The sequence below is a fragment of the Daldinia decipiens genome (genome assembly GCF_022478715.1).
Source record: "Daldinia decipiens strain CBS 113046 unplaced genomic scaffold F4813scaffold_34, whole genome shotgun sequence".
In the NCBI taxonomy this organism is placed as follows: Eukaryota; Fungi; Ascomycota; class Sordariomycetes; order Xylariales; family Hypoxylaceae; genus Daldinia; species Daldinia decipiens.
The window spans coordinates 25240-40940 of record NW_026054577.1 but is presented as its reverse complement, the minus strand read 5'-3'; the positions used below and the strand labels follow the sequence as shown (position 1 = coordinate 40940).

The following is a 15701-nucleotide window of genomic DNA, read 5'->3' as shown; positions in this document are numbered from 1 at the left end:
GGGTCCCAAAGCCAAGCGAATAGCTGTTTGCCGGACGGAATAGGATTGCCGGCAGTCGGAGGGCACGTGCGGTAAAGGTGGGTATCTGAGTCCGGGGTCAGCCATGAGGAGGAGACGGGAAATATGGTAGGGGATATTTAACCCCTGGCTTCCTAGATTCGGGCTCTCGGAACGGAGGCCCCCGGTAGTGTGTGATTGGGACTCAATCATCTAATTGCCGTTTGCTCTATACGATAATTTTATAAGACTTCGAATAGTTCTCGATGCTTGTCAAATTTCCCAGGGGCGGTATATCCGCTGCCAATGCGGACGAACCATTCATATCAGACGGCTACTTCTACACATCATTTCGGTCTATCTGCCGTCGTAGCCAAGTGATACGAGTGGTACAGGTGAACGGTTCTAGTAATTATAGATATCATTACCTTAATTACATATTTCTGGATGAATGCGAAGTGGACAAGACCAGACCGGATATTCTGCCGGCGACGCGGCATAAGCGAATCGCTACTAAAGCTAGAAGCTAGCGTTCTGTATATATGTTGGTCTAGACGTGATTCCATTCGCCTGCCTTTCGGTATCTCTACCGCCTTCTGGCTGCATCACTGATATTGTCACCGACTTCATTATCGATACGATCAAGATGAAGGGATCTTTTCTTTCTCTTATTCTTGCGCTCGCTGCGCCCTCTCAGGCGTACCTCCGCTTCGGGTGTGCTACTCTCAGCGTCCAGCGTTTAGACCCTCTGGTTCAACCTGGTGTCATCCCTTCGGCACATCTCCACCAGATCGTTGGTGGAAATGGCTTTAACGCAACCATGGACCCTACGAAGGACGTCAGTCAGAGGGCTACCTGCACAACCTGCACATTTTCCGAGGACTTTTCTAACTACTGGACCGCTGTCCTATACTTTAAAGCCCGTAATGGAACATACAAGCGTGTGCCCCAGTATCCAAATGCCCTATTAGGTAATATTAAGGGCGGAATGACCGTCTATTATATCCAGGAGTCGTTCAGCTCGAACGGAAACCAGAAAATCACAGCTTTCAAGCCTGTATGTCTATTTCCCCTCTTGGCATAACGGGCCGCCTAACAACTCTAGGGATTCCGCATGACAGTTGGATCACCAGAGAGCAAGGACGGTACCAACCCAGGCCTACGTTATACCTGTCTGCAAGATGTTATGACGAGGTTTCCCGAAACCGCCGAGTTCCCTAAGCAGCCGTGCAAAGCGGGCATCATGGCTATTCACCACTTCCCAGCGTTAGTAAGCTTACACCTAGTTATAATCCCTATCTACTAATCGCTGTGTAGATGCTGGGACGGCAAGAACCTCGACAGCCCTAACCACCAAGACCACATGTACAATACGAACAAGGGGGCATTCACAACTGCTGGACCCTGCCCGGCGTCGCATCCTGTTCGTGTGCCCCAAGTTGCCTATGAGACCATGTGGGACACGACTCCATTCAACGACAAGTCTCTGTGGCCCGCGGACGGTTCTCAGCCCTTCGTATGGAGTTACGAAGACAGCGTAGGTTACGGTACTCACGGGGACTACCTCTTCGGCTGGAAGGGTGATGCTCTTCAGCGCGCTATGGACTCCAAGCCTCTACTAAGCAACGGAATTACAATTCAGAGCGTAGACCAGGCTAATAAATGCACCATCAAGAGCACTGTCAATGAGGATATCGACGGATGTAAGTAGTTGCGCGACCGATTAATCTACTCTGAACTAATGAATCATCTCGTAGGGGTCACTAGTCTACCTGGCAGACACATGAATATGTAGGAATGTATTTGGGTTTAATTAAGAAGTGGTTTTTATGATAGGGCCTGAAGAACAATACTAGGATTTATATTCTATGATGTTTGATATTAGAGAAGCATCTATTCTTTTCGGAAGATGGATATCATTATAATTTGCTAGTTGTGGTATCAATCTGGAGACTTAATTTCGAATCTTGGACATGATTCAGGCTTTGGGTTCCCATGTGCTGATCTGACACATAACTATTAAGTATCTTGGTGGCGCCGTGACATCTATGTCAATATGGACCTTTCTAGCCATACTCGGAGAAGAATATGTAGTATCCGGTACCTACGTTATAAATACAAGTTAGTAGCATATTATAATCTAATACTGACAAGCATGCCAACCAAATATCAACCGTCGGGCTTCCATAATGATTATGTCCAACATGTCATCTTTGAGCAACAGTCTGGGACGATACTTCTTAAATCATATATAGGTAACTATCCCTATCCCTATCAGCCCCCGGACTGAATCGAACATATATATATATATGACTCCATAAAGAACTGTAAGAATATGTATAGGTGCCTAATGAAAACATAGTAAAAATACGGTGGGAATAAATCAGCCCAAATAAATCAGCGTTTCGGCTACGGAATACGTTTATTTCTGCCACCTAGGTAGTCGTCTAGTTACAGATTAGTTCCTACTAATCCCAACGATGAACAATAATATATTAATAGTTTATAAGTCGACTATGACAATGCTGTTCCCTGTATCTTGTAAAACGTTATGAAATATTTCAGGTACCGAAATATATATAGGAGGGTCACTGTAGATTTTACTTTAAGTTAAATACTTTACGGAGGACTTCATCATTCTGTTATATCTATCTGACCAGCCTCATTACTTTCTCCGTCTGAGCCCGAGATAAGTGTAAGTATGTGAGCAAATGTGAGAAAATAACTCAGTTGTTTAGAAACCCATAACGATGAGCCTATCTGAATTTGAATTACCGACACAGTTTCAAGATTTCATGCCAAAGACTTTTAAAGAGTAGTCTGAGAGCATAATACTAATATCATATCACGATAGCTCCAATAATTAACATGTATAAACAAGATATCCCTGTATAAAAATCGCATATCTCCCTAAGACGTTGGTTTAGCTAATGCTGGAGACTTGTGACACTGTTCTTGCACCCTAATCATTGCTAGGCATCTTATAGCAGGTTATTACCCGTATTATATTTCCCAAAAAATAGTAGCGTCCAGGGATTTCGCTATGGCCAACGATTGGTTTAGCCCAGTTTCACCGAAACGTACTTATTCCAACATACCTAAAACATATTCGTGTATATTTTAGGGGAAAAGCTAGTTATCGAAGATATCGCATATCTATTACTATTAATTACTATGTTGGCCGTCGGGTTCTTTAAGTGTCATATGTGGGCCGAGTGCTAGTCCGGATTACTATGGATCTGGGAACAGCGGATCTGGGTCGTCGTAAGGGATAAGAACAGTACCAGGGTAAACTTGCTTTTATTTCTCAGAATATAATATGTTAAAACATCAATATCACAATACCGAATAACCGAGTTTGATATCTAGGTGGCCGGGACTAAGAACAAAACGTAGACCACCGCGCTCATTTGGAATTGTCTACGTTCTTACATCATTTAAGTCGTAAAGAAAGAACCATTGTCCTAGTCGAAACTAGTACGAAAAAGACTTCAAGGAGTTATAATTCCAATCAGAACTTATTCCTTGAGTACCTAATACAATGTAATACCTACTCGCCGCTACGAGTATTATAATACAAGGCTGTACGGTCGGTGGCCCCGCTAAGTCCGCTCCCGCTAACTTTCGGTGTAATAGGGGTAGTTTAGGGGTAGTTGATGCACCGAACAGAGTTCTCTAATGTGGCTTTACGGGGAAGGTGATTGTAGATACTTGGGTTAGGTATTACAAGCTACACACTTAAGATACATGTAGGTAGTCTTCTCGTATAAAAAGTTCATAATACATAAATGACGATTCAACTTTGACCCTGTTTATTCGCAGGCATTTTTCTACATATCTTCAACATTCTGACTTTGAATAACATTTGAACCCGAAAATGAAATATGCACAGTGCGCTTCTTGCGCTGGCCTATTAGGTACCTACCTACCTACCTACCTACCTACCTACGTATTCTAGTGAAACTGAAGCGGAAGGGCAAGCTCCTTTTATCAATGTCGAGTGTTCTTAGAAGGTCTAAACATTTAACGCCAAAAAAGCCACTTACTCAAATCAGTGCGGTGTAACCTTTCCGCTTTGCAATTGCACCCAATGGTGACAACCTAATGACAACCGTGCTCCTATGGATCCCACTTAAAGCTAAAGTGCCGATGTAACCCCTCAAAGGAAACCTAGCCAAACGCGATTCAGCCAAATTCTCCTAATTGCCAAGATTGCGAACCAAGACCTCCAATCCGAAGTTCTAGACGGTTGGTTACAAAGTCGCAGACGGGGTCTATGCGAGGCAAGCCCGTTATGAATATCTGGCTGGGACTGATGAATTTGCGTTCGAGTTCCGATGGATGCATCTTCACCCCAGAGTGATCCAAGGTAAGAAAGACGAAAAAGAACAAACAATAAATTTAGCCTTGCGCCCGCTAACACGCGCATCAACTTGTTTGGAGATTAAGGTCTAAGACTTGGTATCAATGGCTCTTGCATCCGCGTCGTCATATAGAATCGACACGTGAATTAGACCCCGCGAGCGAAGCTCCGGCGGGTGATTCTCGATTCGCTATGACGCCGTTTCTCAAGGGCCTCCCGCGGCGGCGGCGATTCCTTATCGTCATACCCGTGCTGGCGTTATTAGTCTGGGCCTTGCTCCCCACCAGGTTGAATTCTCCGAATACATTCTTGCACACTTTCAGGGGCTCATTAGGGAAATCTAGCGATGACGTTTTACGATACATAGACCCCCTCATCGGCACCGTGAATGGAGGTAGGTAGCGCGCATCAGTTAAATCTATCGCCGAAGAGCTTCGACTAAGTTCACTTTTTTAGGTCACGTCTTCCCTGGCGCAACTCTGCCGTATGGTATGTCGCTTAAGATACTACGCGCTTAAAAACTTCCTAGGTACTTACTGGCTATATAGGTATGGCAAAGGCCGTAGCGGACTCGAGTGATCGTGGAGAAATCGCCGCAGGATTTGTCTCGGACGACTCTGACATCCAGGGCTTTTCTCACTTACACGATTCGGGTACTGGAGGGGTGAGTTGATGGATGCTACCCCCCGAACGAATCTAACTTGCTATAGAGCCCTTCATTGGGAAACTTTCCTCTTTTCGTACATCCGGGATGTCCCGAGGATGACTTCGCGCAGTGCAAATATACATATATCGGTAGAAGTGTTCCGAGAATTGACGGGTCCGCTACGGCACGCCCAGGATACTTCGCTATTGGCCTCAATAATTCGGTCCACGCGGAGATGACGGCGACCCAACACGCCACGCTCTACAGATTTAGCCTCCCTAAAGATTCAGAGGTAGTGTCACATAAGGTCATGGTACCTACTAATCCTCTGGTTTTGCTGGATTTAATGGATCTTAGTAACTCTCGAACCGGAGGTGACATTCAAGTAAACCCGGAAACGGGAAGAATAACAGGAAATGGGTCGTTTAGCCCGTCATTTGGCAGCGGAGCGTACACTGCACATGTCTGCGCCGATTTCCGAGGCGCCGATATCCGGAAGACGGGGATTTTCCTACAAACCAATGTGACCGATGAGGTTCAGGCCATGGGACATCTAGGAAGTAATTTTTACATTCCTTCTGGCTCGGCGGGGGCTTGGATACACTTCGCGCACTCGGATCAGATCATGGTTCGGGTGGGACTGTCGTTCATATCGGTCGAGCAAGCTTGCCACAACGCGGAGATCGAAATCCCAGACTTCGGCTTCGAGGACGTGGTAAAGGCTGCTAAGAATGCCTGGAAAGAAAAGTTGTCCGTGATCAAACCCGACTCCTCGGGTATGAGCCACGAATTCCTGACCACATTTTGGTCGGGGCTCTACCGCGCACTGATCTCGCCTCAAGATTACACAGGTGAAAACCAGCTCTGGAAATCCGACGAGCCGTATTATGACTCTTTTTATTGCATATGGGACTCGTTCCGTGCACAGCACCCCCTCCTTACCATTATCGACCCCTCGATCCAAACGAAGATGGTGAGGTCGCTAATCGACACGTACAAACACGAAGGGAAGTTACCAGATTGCCGCATGAGTTTTAGCAAAGGTTATACCCAGGGAGGTTCGAATGCCGATGTGGTTCTCGCAGATGCCTTTATTAAAAACCTCACGGAGGGTATCGACTGGAATCTCGGCTACGAGGCAGTCGTCTCCGATGCGGAGGTAGAGCCGAAAGATTGGTCTACGACTGGCCGCGGTAGTCTCGTGAGCTGGCACACGCTGGGTTACGTACCATACGACGACAACGACAAAAATGGGACGGGACCTATGAGTCGAGGCATTTCACGGACGGTAGAATACGCGTACGATGACTTCGTGATTGCGTTGATGGCACGGGGGCTTGGCCACAAGAATGACGAGACTAAGTACCTGCAGCGCAGTCGGAACTGGAAGAATCTTTTCAACCCGGAGCAGGAGGACCGGCATCGCGACGAAGCCGGTAATGTGCAAATGTCAGCGTTCAAGGGCTTTCTACAACCACGGTTCCGAAATGGTACCTGGCGATATCAAGTTAGTATCTGAGATTTCCCCTCCTGATACCCATCCTTAAGTGAAATTCTGAATCACCACTCCCGACCGTTTCCTATCTACTTAGAATAGAACATTGCTGACTCTAACCCTCTCATTAGAACACACGGCTTTGCAGCCCCATATACCAACAACATAGTTGCTATTTTGACACGCAGTACGAGACATACGAGGGGAGTCCGTGGCTGTACACATTTTATGTACCACAAGACATGGCCGCGCTTATAGAAGCGTTAGGAGGACATGAGACTTTCATCGAGCGGCTTGACTACTTCCACTCGTCAGGTATTAACTACATGGGCAACGAACCCAACTTCCTAACGACGTTTCAATTTCATTATGGTGGACGGCCCGGCCGCAGCAATTACTGGCTGCACCAATATATCCCAGGGCAGTTCAACAATAGTATCAACGGGATCCCTGGTAACGACGACTGCGCCATGGGAGCCTTTACAGCATTCGCATTTATGGGCTTTTACCCAGTTGCCGGCCAGAATGTGTACCTGCTTACGGCACCCATGTTCCGGCAGCTCAGTATCCAAACACCATCGGGGAAGCCGGCGATATTGCGAAACGTTGGTGGATTTGACGCGCCACAGTATCGCAATATCTACATTCAAAGTGCTAGCTTAGACGGGAAGCCATATACGCGAAATTGGATCACGCATGACTTCTTCACGAATGGAGGCACGCTAGAATTTGTATTAGGATCCTCGGAGAGCGATTGGGGAACGAGAGACGAGGATCTGCCACCTAGTTTATCGACGGGGATGTTGGATTGATTTAATAAATAAAGCTGGTTGATGATTACTGTCGAGGTTGAGGAATATAGATGGAAAGGATTTTAATTAAAAGGGATACAACTTCAAATCGTAAGACGTACTTAAAAGGTATGGTTACCCGCAGCACCTCAGCTGTCAGTTCTTATTTGCAGGCAATGGATACCAGGTATATACCAATCACCGGGACAGAGCTTCAATTGGAATTACACAGATAGGATGACGAAGGAAAAGACAAAAAAAAGAACTCTCAGTCGGGGAATTGAACCCCGGTCACAGGCGTGACAAGCCCGTATCCTAACCACTAGACGAACTGAGACTTAGCTGTGAATAATACTCGATTCACATGATTGATGTTTCGAAGGTACAATGCGACCTTAAGTAGACTGTTTTGAGGCAGGCACCTACTGGTCGTTTAACTGGTTGTTTAAAACTAGAAGTCTCGGGATGCTTTGCGTGTAGGGTAAGGGCTAGGTAGTTACGCCGTGGGTCTAGAGTAAAGGGCAAGTAGACTTTCACGCGCTTATGAAGTTGCAACTACCCGGCCAAGTGGCTTCCATAGGTACTTTAACTAAGGGGTTTCTTCAGGAAGCTCATTATCACAAGTAAGATATATCATACGGGTACCCGAAATTCGACGGGAGCATGCAGCATCCTCCGGCTATATGGCATATGATACCCACACCCGACCTGATCAAGCTGATGGCAGTTCTAACATGCAGGCACTGTAAAGAGGATAAGATACGGGACGCGGGAAAATATAAGACAAATATTATTAACACCTTATCATTTACATCCAGGTCAGCGCCCACTATATCTAAGGAAAATAAAGAACTATTCCTCGTCATCATCTTCACCCTCTTGCTCTTCAGTCCCGCCGTCGGCCTCATCGGAATCGCTCTCGGCGTTAGGGTCCGGCCTAACGACGCTGTTGAGAAACGTGACCTGTGTTGGTATCCCAGTTAATCCGTATGATCCGTATGATCCGTATAAACAAGTCAAAAGAAATGGACACGACTCACAAATTCGACCATAGCGGAAATAACACTCATTACTTTATCCTGCGCGTCATCGGCGAGAAGGTCCGAGTCGTCGATCTGCGTGCTAACAGTGTAGTTCCGCAGTTTGAGAAGCTCTATATATTTATGATCCGGATGGAAGCCCTGCTTTAGTGAGCATACTGTACTAGAAACGGCCTCAGAACTAGAAGAGTGGTTGGTACCTTTGGTTTCGTCTTGAGCGCATTTTCCTGGTTCTTCGCCGCGAACGCCGCCATCACAGACTTTTCGTTGCCGGACTTTGCGTCGGGTAGAAATGTCTTCCGAAATGTAGGATTCATTAGGACTCGACTTATACGATGGGGGCGCTCGTCGACGCTCGCGCGCAATCGGGCTAACGCGTCGGCCTCTGGATGCCATACGCCTCCACCTATCATACACCGACCGGGCTCGACATGCACGTAATAGCAAGCGTACGGGCCTTTTCGACCAGTTCGTGACCATGCTGCAGAATAGTGAGGCTATTTATACGGAATTTTCCTTGTTAGAATAGAATTCTGTTTTGGGTGAAGAGATAGAAAAATGAAAGGGGCAGACACACCTTATACGGAGTCTGATCTTTACTGAATCTGACGTCTCGGTATATCCGGAAGATAACATCTTTCACTGGCAACCATGGAATAGTCTCATCCGCCTCGATGATCTTCTCTGTAAGGGTCTCTACGAATGATTCCCAGTCTTTGAGTGACCTTCTATATTCCTCATCGTGTGCTACAAGCGGTTACACCCTGTTAGATAAAGAAAGGGTAGATGCGAGCAACGGGGACTGCGGAAAAGTCCTTGATTGTGAAAAATGTACATACATTTAAGCCAACTGCGTTGGTTGTTAGCTTTGAGGTCTTCTAGAAACAAGAAAGTGTTTTTATGGAGTCGGGTATCCTCATATTCGACGCCGTCGGTATCTCTTAATTGTATTGCTACAATCCTTTAATCAGAATCAACGCTACATATTGTCATTTCGATGCGTTGAAGCACCGAAACGTAGAACAAGTTCTTACCTGGAATGAAGGTAATGCGGTTTTCGTCATCATCATCATCATCGTCGTCGTCGCTATCTTCCTCGACTACTGACTTCTCGGAGTCAACCTCCTTTTCCCTCTTGGCCTTATTCCGAGTCTTTGCTATGGCCTTTGTCCTTTCTAGATTTTGGGGGTTTTTATTAGACTTCTTTGTAGTCTCGGTCCGGGTTTTCGAAGGTCTCCCACGACCTCGCTTCTGTATCACGGGTCGTTCTGCTTCACTTTCAGGGTTGTCCTCAGCAAACGCGGCATCCCGGTCATCATCCTCGGATGTATCTTTAACATTTTCATACTGTAATTCGTCATCCGATTCTTCCACTCGAGCTTTTCTTCGTCCAGAAGGTTTCCCCCCAGCCCCGGTTTTTACAATCTTACGAGGTGGTAGCTCTTCATCTGAGTTGTCATTGTCCTCGAAGTATGTACTCTTCTTACTGCTGAGGCTAATGCGGTGAGATCTGCGACGGGATTTGCCCGTAGCCTCCAAAGTAGAACGTTTAGCTACGGTACCTTTTTTGGCGGGCATAACTTAATTGTATGAATTTGCTTTTGTCTTCGGAATGTTAGTTGGTTTCTTAAGGTCAAGATATAGATATAATGAAATTCGGAGACAGTTGGTGACGCGTTGAGGAGAATCGCGGGGTGGCAATGGGGGACACGCTATCACGTGATTACTTCACTGCTAGACGCAGTATCACATGCACTTTGTACGGATTACATAAGTCGGTCTCTTATCACTTAAAAATAGAAATGTCAATCGCCGCTAATCTTAGATTCAATTATATAGCCGCAACCTTCAACTACGAATGTATTCCGTACCTAAATAGTTCATGTTGGTTTAAATGGGAAATGTTAATAGGGTAGGTGCTCATTGTTTAGCTGCGATCACTATATTTCTTTGCTATTTTGGGGCGAACCTGTGCCGCTCCCACCCGATCCGCATTCCCATGCATAGATTAACTTCCTGGGGTGTTATTAATAGTCGGAACGTATTGCTCCTTCCAAGCACCACCGCCGTGATAGGCCCTTGTTTGAGATCCTCATAATACCTCGACCTGACAGCGGCACATACGTTTATCGTCCTTTTCGGATCCGCGACGTCCGGCACGGTTGTTCATTGTGGCTGGTACTCGACAATGCTTAGCATATAATCGTTCCCAAACTTCTAAGGACCTCGGTTAGATGGTCAGGATCAAAGCGAGCATTTAGTCCCGAATCTATACTCGGCTAGAATGACCCGCACTAGTCATCAAACGCCCCCAACTATCACCAAGCCGCTTCGTTAGTAACTCCCGTTGCAGTCTGGTCAGCCAAGCCCCGAATTGGGTCCCATCCGACCTAGTGGTGTTCTATCCCGCGGCTTCTCTATCAAGTCCGCGTATCCCTCCAACCCGGCGCCGATCACTTTTACAATATCAAAGATATGTGATCCCTTAAACGTCTCAGCCCAGAGCCGAATTACGGCTACGGCAAGCTGACGTAACTTCGTACCGTCGTTCGCAGCCATATCCATGTTTGGTGGACCATGCCCCGGGCCGCCTCCTGAGAGCGAAGGGTCAATCGGCACCGCAAACTCTGTTTCATCCAGCATGTGACGGAGCATTTCGAGAAGGTTTCGTTCATCGGGCTCAGGAGGCGCACCTGTCGGGCCGGTCGAAGCAAGAGTCATTAGCCATTTCGAAAGGAGTATAGCGCATTCCAAATTGCATACTGCGCCGACGTTAGCCACCGTATTCTTTTACCATACTCTCGAACTTTTCCGTAAATACTTACACGAATGCTGCATGCTCCATTCCGATGACTTCCTTCTTGCTACATAATTGACACCTACTTTAACAAGCATAGACAATGCATGTATGGCTTGAAAGACGGCTCGGTTGAGGCGCACACTGCGAACGAGATACGGCGCGTCATGGAAAGATTGTGCGATCTGACTCGCTTCTCTTGTTTCGAGGGTTCTGCTAGGACTCAAATCTGTATACAACCGGATAGAAGCCAACCGCCAAAGTGCGGTTGAATTATAAGTAACAGAGCCACCGGGAAATGAATCTGGGCCGTTCTGGTGGCTGCCTTCTGTTATGCGCGCCTGGTGCTGTTCGAAACTCATCTGCCAGATCCGTAGGGCCTGAAAACAATCTTCGACATCGTCATGACGAAGTCCCCCAAAAAGTGACACGGAATTAAAAGATGTCTGCTTCAGGAGAAATATATGTTGTAATATGGCGTGGATGAGGATGTAATTACCGAGAGAGGACATGTAAGCTGGAGGTCCTTGTGGTGGTCTGCTGAATAATCTCGCAAACGCATCCTGGAGCGATATATCCATACTAGGGAATGATTGACGAGCTTCTTGCCACTGCCAAGCTGTTTCCGCCCTCCAGAGTTTTGATGAGTGCGGGAGAATAAGGTTAAGTTCCGACGTCAATAGTAGAGGTGGCATATTATACGCAATACTACACAGATTGAAGAAACTGTACGCGATGAGCTTTGTGCGATTAGATCCTTCTATCCGGACCCATGCCTCCCAATCGGCCGTCTGCGTGGACTCTGACAGAAATCCTTCCTCGCGCACTAGGAGAGCTAGAAGACTTTGTAATGACAAAGCTTCTCGAAGAATAGCTTTGGCGCCCCAGAGCCCAACAGCAAACAATAGAAGAAGAGCCTGGATAGTTTCCATGCGAGATTGAGGAGTATTGGGAGAACTTAAAGAAATTAGTCACGTATTGAAAAGATGCATGTAGCTGGGTTTTCTTACTAAGGCTCTCGGTGCGTATCTTGAGTCATCGAACGTTCCTGTTGAACAGAACTAAAGGAATGGCGGAATCCATGGCTTGGAGATGGCCGCGTAGAATGAGGACTATACGCCGCTGGAGTTGGTAACAAACCGTGCACTTCGTGACTATGGCGACGCCGTATTTGTTCAAGCGCTACTGCTTTAGCCGCGTACCATAAAGCATTTGATCGATGACTCTCAAATCTATATTGTGCACCTACTGCTAATATCGCCAGTAGGAGTTCCGGGGCGAGATCGGCGGCTGTTATCGTTGGCAGATGCAGTATCGGCAAGTGTTCATGAAAACCGCTTACATACCCTTCTAGAAACCTAGTGAGTGTATGCCGAGAAGGAAACACGAAATCATTCGGCAAAACGGATGAGAATTCGTCCAGTCGATTTTTTATGACGGTATGGTCCATTGCAGAAACCCTCATGGGCTGTGATCTTGTTGATTCGTCATGTGTTCTGGGGCCACCTTCCGTTGGATCTCTCGGGTCAGGGGCTAATGATGGGAACCGAGAGGGGAATTGGGAGGATGGCTTGGAAAGCCCACCCCGTTGAATATCGGAAAGATGTCGCGGCCACATACCCATACTCTGATCCGCGTCGAAGGCTTGTGGGAGGAAGTGAGACGACGTCGCAAACTCGTCCAAGAAGAGATTATAATCGTCAAAAGCGGACGGCCCGGCTGGATTGGGTAGTCCGTGTGACATAGCCACAGCTTCAGGCTCACGTCCACGGTCGGTATATGGTATTCCTTCGTCGTATGACTTAATGCGTGTCAAGCCGGCCACTGGTTGTCCAATGTCTGTCATCATCGGTTGCATCGAGTTAACCTCGTTCGCAGAAGCAATTTGGGTGGCCGCATCAGACAAAAGGTCCAGATTACAAGCTGTAGCCCTGGAGGAGTGACGAGGATCAGGAGCAAGTGGAGGTACTGTCACAGAAGAGGACATGGAGTCTGAATGATAGTGTGCCGGGTGAGCCCGAGGCATTCCCATCATTTCGGAGTCGACATGGCTCTCAGCTGATAGAGGCGGTTGGGCAGCGCTGGCCGTCGACGGTTTCCGGGGCCGGTTGCCATCCTTATTAGACCCTTCGTTGAGATGAACGAGTTTCTCGTGGCGGACGAGGAGATCCCTGATGTCCATATAAGCATATTCACAAGAGGATGAGAGAAGGTGGAGGTTAAGAGGCCACCAGTAGGGAATTATAGAGGGGAATAGGAGGTTTCAGGGCTGTAAGACATGTGTGGTGTGTATGTGTGTATCCTATTTGCAAAAGACCTGGAGGACCTAAGGAATCTGAGGAGGGGGGATGGGGGTAGTTTAGCGCCTACAAAAAACGATAAATGGTTGGACGGCGGTAGGCAAGGCGAAGTCCACCACCACAAATGGGAAATTGGTAACTTAGGTAGTCAAGGTCAGAATAAATAAAGGAACAAATTAACTAACCGACGTCCAAACGTCTTCCCGCAGCGAGCCCACCCGCACGAGAATGGTTTCTCTTTAGTATGAGTTCTCTCATGACGTTGAACATGCTCTACACGCCTAATTAGGGGATCGCCGTGTAAGTAAATTGCCAACGAATATAGATATAGTGCAAGACGATAAATAGGTCTAGGGACCCTTACCTAAAGCGTTTGTCGCAGAACTTGCATGGTAGGGTTTTGGGCTTCTGCTGCCGGCCTTCCACGCTGTCCTCGGCCGTACCAGTGATGCCAGAGCCTTCTATGGACGGCATGGTTCTCATTTGGGGTCAGGATAAGTTAACAATAATTAGTATAAGGTAAGTCCCTGTACAAAATATGGGTGTAATGCAGATGAAGTCACGCAACACCCGGAAGTGGGGGGTAAGTCGGAAGGGTATAAATTCCAGGGCCAGGAAGTTATGCCGGAAAGAGGAATGAATGTCTTGCGGGGTGGACAGTGGATGGATGAATTCATAGGCGTGATAGATGTATGTAGTATCAATCGATTCTAAGTATACTCGGAACGTAACGCGAGATTCCACCACATTTGTCCTCACTGCCTCCCCCAAGTGATCGGCCGCTCGCCGAGCTGGCGGCCAAAGTGGTGATCAACAGAGCTCGGAGATCCTGAAGGGTTTGGCTGACCGTACGAAACTAGTAGGGCTGAGGTAACCAACCTGTCAACGCCTGGTAACAAACAAGGCTGCGATTCGATACGTTTTTCACGGAGAACCAGGACTAACGAGCCTGGGCTAATTCACCGACCAGGAGGAGAACCGCTAATGGTAGGCTTATTGGTCGATGATGGTCGCGCGGAGAAGGTGATAGTATTAAGTATGTGATGTATTTTGAAATTCTACGGCCGAGATTGAATTGGAGATTATAATGCTCAAGCGACAGGAAGATACATTTGTAATAAGACTAATGGATTAAGAGAAAAAACGAATGAGATGGGCGAACGGTATGGTAAACTTAGATGAGATGGACAAGGTGACAGGATTGACGATGGTTGAATTCGGGGTCATGCTAAATTGTTATGTGCAAGATGAGGAGTGAGGAGGAGGATTGTGAGGAGGAGAATTGTAAGGAGGGGGACGGAGAGGAGGATGCGGAGATGGGGGAAATCATTAGGTTGTAACTTAATTTTTTAGTGAAGGAAACGCCTGTAGTAACGGGGTAGCCACCGCCGGCCTCCCTGCGAGTGAAACCCGAACCTGCCATGAGAAGCAATAGAGAAAAGTGGCGCCGGGTCAGAAACGATAGACTTTACTTACACCGACTCCAACTTACATATATGTGACATATGTGACATAGGTGACTTTCTTCCTTTATGTTCTTATATTATTTACCTGGTAGATGTACATTTGTGTCTGTGTTAAGCCCCTATTCCACCTAGGTACATAATCTATCTTAGGTACTTAGAACCGTACTAGGAGTTGGCAAGCTGATGGTAAAGGACTCTGTTACGGCGAGGAGAATTCGTATTACCGACATGTACTTACTCCTCATTCATTGATGATGCAAGACACCTCATGTAGGTACGCATATTACGTCTACAAAAAGCGAGATGCAGCCTTTGGTAAGGTACATGTAAGAAGAGCAATAAACGTACGCAATGTTTATGATTTGGTTTATGATTTGGTAGATCGAAGCAGCGTCAGAATTTTTGAGATGCATTCCCCGCCCCCAGACATAAACAAGCCTTGCTAACAGCCAGTGGAGACTGGGGACAGGGTGCCCTGTCAGTTAACCCCATATTCGTCCACAGCACCCCTCCGTACAGTCTCCGCATTGGAGAAACTAGCTTCTACATGCTAGTAGGTATGCGTGGGAAAGTGTGGGGGGCGGGGGTAGCCAATCAGCTGAACATAACATATATGAGGTAACTCACCTGCTGCTTATAGGTTACAATATTGCTACTTTTAAGGATATTGTCTACCAATTCGTATCATACATGTATCTAATCCCGAAGCTAGGGGTATCAATCGTTGCTATTGGAGCTTCAAAAGATACATAACTAGTTAGCTTCAAGCATAGTTAGGTACATATTAGAGGATGCAAATGAAATCT

At 46.9% G+C, this 15701-nt stretch overlaps 4 protein-coding genes and 1 non-coding gene across 5 annotated transcripts; 2 read left to right on the top strand and 3 right to left on the bottom strand.

The window, feature by feature from the left end:
• The first annotated feature begins 302 nt into the window (after positions 1-302).
• On the top strand, positions 303-2037 carry F4813DRAFT_194845 (uncharacterized protein). Its single transcript, XM_049239481.1, has 4 exons — positions 303-1054; positions 1103-1263; positions 1315-1700; positions 1755-2037. Exons 1-4 carry the CDS (start codon positions 644-646, stop codon positions 1790-1792), a joined length of 996 nt encoding a protein of 331 aa, XP_049096715.1. The 5' UTR covers positions 303-643; the 3' UTR covers positions 1793-2037.
• A 2134-nt stretch (positions 2038-4171) lies between these two features.
• On the top strand, positions 4172-7660 carry F4813DRAFT_369234 (glycoside hydrolase family 92 protein). Its single transcript, XM_049244403.1, has 6 exons — positions 4172-4366; positions 4447-4754; positions 4817-4849; positions 4909-5024; positions 5071-6513; positions 6633-7660. Exons 1-6 carry the CDS (start codon positions 4335-4337, stop codon positions 7311-7313), a joined length of 2613 nt encoding a protein of 870 aa, XP_049096714.1. The 5' UTR covers positions 4172-4334; the 3' UTR covers positions 7314-7660.
• Positions 7558-7629, bottom strand: F4813DRAFT_t114. The gene has a single exon. It is a non-coding gene; the product is annotated as a tRNA-Asp (tRNA).
• Positions 7661-8077: 417 nt separating the features above from the next.
• F4813DRAFT_369233 (uncharacterized protein) lies at positions 8078-10040 on the bottom strand. The gene is made up of 6 exons (XM_049244402.1): positions 9367-10040; positions 9172-9285; positions 8910-9079; positions 8533-8829; positions 8333-8473; positions 8078-8255 (listed from the first exon to the last, which is right to left on the bottom strand). The coding sequence occupies exons 1-6, from the start codon at positions 9908-9910 to the stop codon at positions 8145-8147; spliced, it is 1377 nt and encodes a 458-aa protein (XP_049096713.1). The 5' UTR covers positions 9911-10040; the 3' UTR covers positions 8078-8144.
• A 520-nt stretch (positions 10041-10560) lies between these two features.
• F4813DRAFT_194780 (uncharacterized protein) lies at positions 10561-14257 on the bottom strand. The gene is made up of 5 exons (XM_049239480.1): positions 13794-14257; positions 13615-13710; positions 12140-13300; positions 11158-12086; positions 10561-11094 (listed from the first exon to the last, which is right to left on the bottom strand). Exons 1-5 carry the CDS (start codon positions 13910-13912, stop codon positions 10691-10693), a joined length of 2709 nt encoding a protein of 902 aa, XP_049096712.1. The 5' UTR covers positions 13913-14257; the 3' UTR covers positions 10561-10690.
• Positions 14258-15701: the final 1444 nt, after the last annotated feature.

Bases quoted from the DNA above. Each gene is read 5' to 3' on its own strand.
- F4813DRAFT_369234 (XM_049244403.1), top strand. From the start codon at position 4,335: ATGGATGCATCTTCACCCCAGAGTGATCCAAG. The intron at 4,367-4,446 runs GTAAGAAAGACG...TTGGAGATTAAG, and splicing joins TCACCCCAGAGTGATCCAAG to GTCTAAGACTTGGTATCAAT. The intron at 6,514-6,632 runs GTTAGTATCTGA...CCCTCTCATTAG, and splicing joins ATGGTACCTGGCGATATCAA to AACACACGGCTTTGCAGCCC.
- F4813DRAFT_194845 (XM_049239481.1), top strand. From the start codon at position 644: ATGAAGGGATCTTTTCTTTCTCTTATTCTTGCGCTCGCTGCGCCCTCT. The intron at 1,264-1,314 runs GTTAGTAAGCTT...ATCGCTGTGTAG, and splicing joins GCTATTCACCACTTCCCAGC to ATGCTGGGACGGCAAGAACC. The intron at 1,701-1,754 runs GTAAGTAGTTGC...ATCATCTCGTAG, and splicing joins CAATGAGGATATCGACGGAT to GGGTCACTAGTCTACCTGGC.
- F4813DRAFT_194780 (XM_049239480.1), bottom strand. From the start codon at position 13,912: ATGAGAACCATGCCGTCCATAGAAGGCTCTGGCATCACTGGTACGGCC. The intron at 13,711-13,793 runs GTAAGGGTCCCT...TCCCCTAATTAG, and splicing joins TTCTGCGACAAACGCTTTAG to GCGTGTAGAGCATGTTCAAC. The intron at 11,095-11,157 runs GTAAGTATTTAC...ACGTCGGCGCAG, and splicing joins ATGGAGCATGCAGCATTCGT to TATGCAATTTGGAATGCGCT.
- F4813DRAFT_369233 (XM_049244402.1), bottom strand. From the start codon at position 9,910: ATGCCCGCCAAAAAAGGTACCGTAGCTAAACGTTCTACTTTGGAGGCT. The intron at 9,286-9,366 runs GTAAGAACTTGT...AAAGGATTGTAG, and splicing joins CCGCATTACCTTCATTCCAG to CAATACAATTAAGAGATACC. The intron at 8,256-8,332 runs GTGAGTCGTGTC...ATACCAACACAG, and splicing joins TTTCCGCTATGGTCGAATTT to GTCACGTTTCTCAACAGCGT.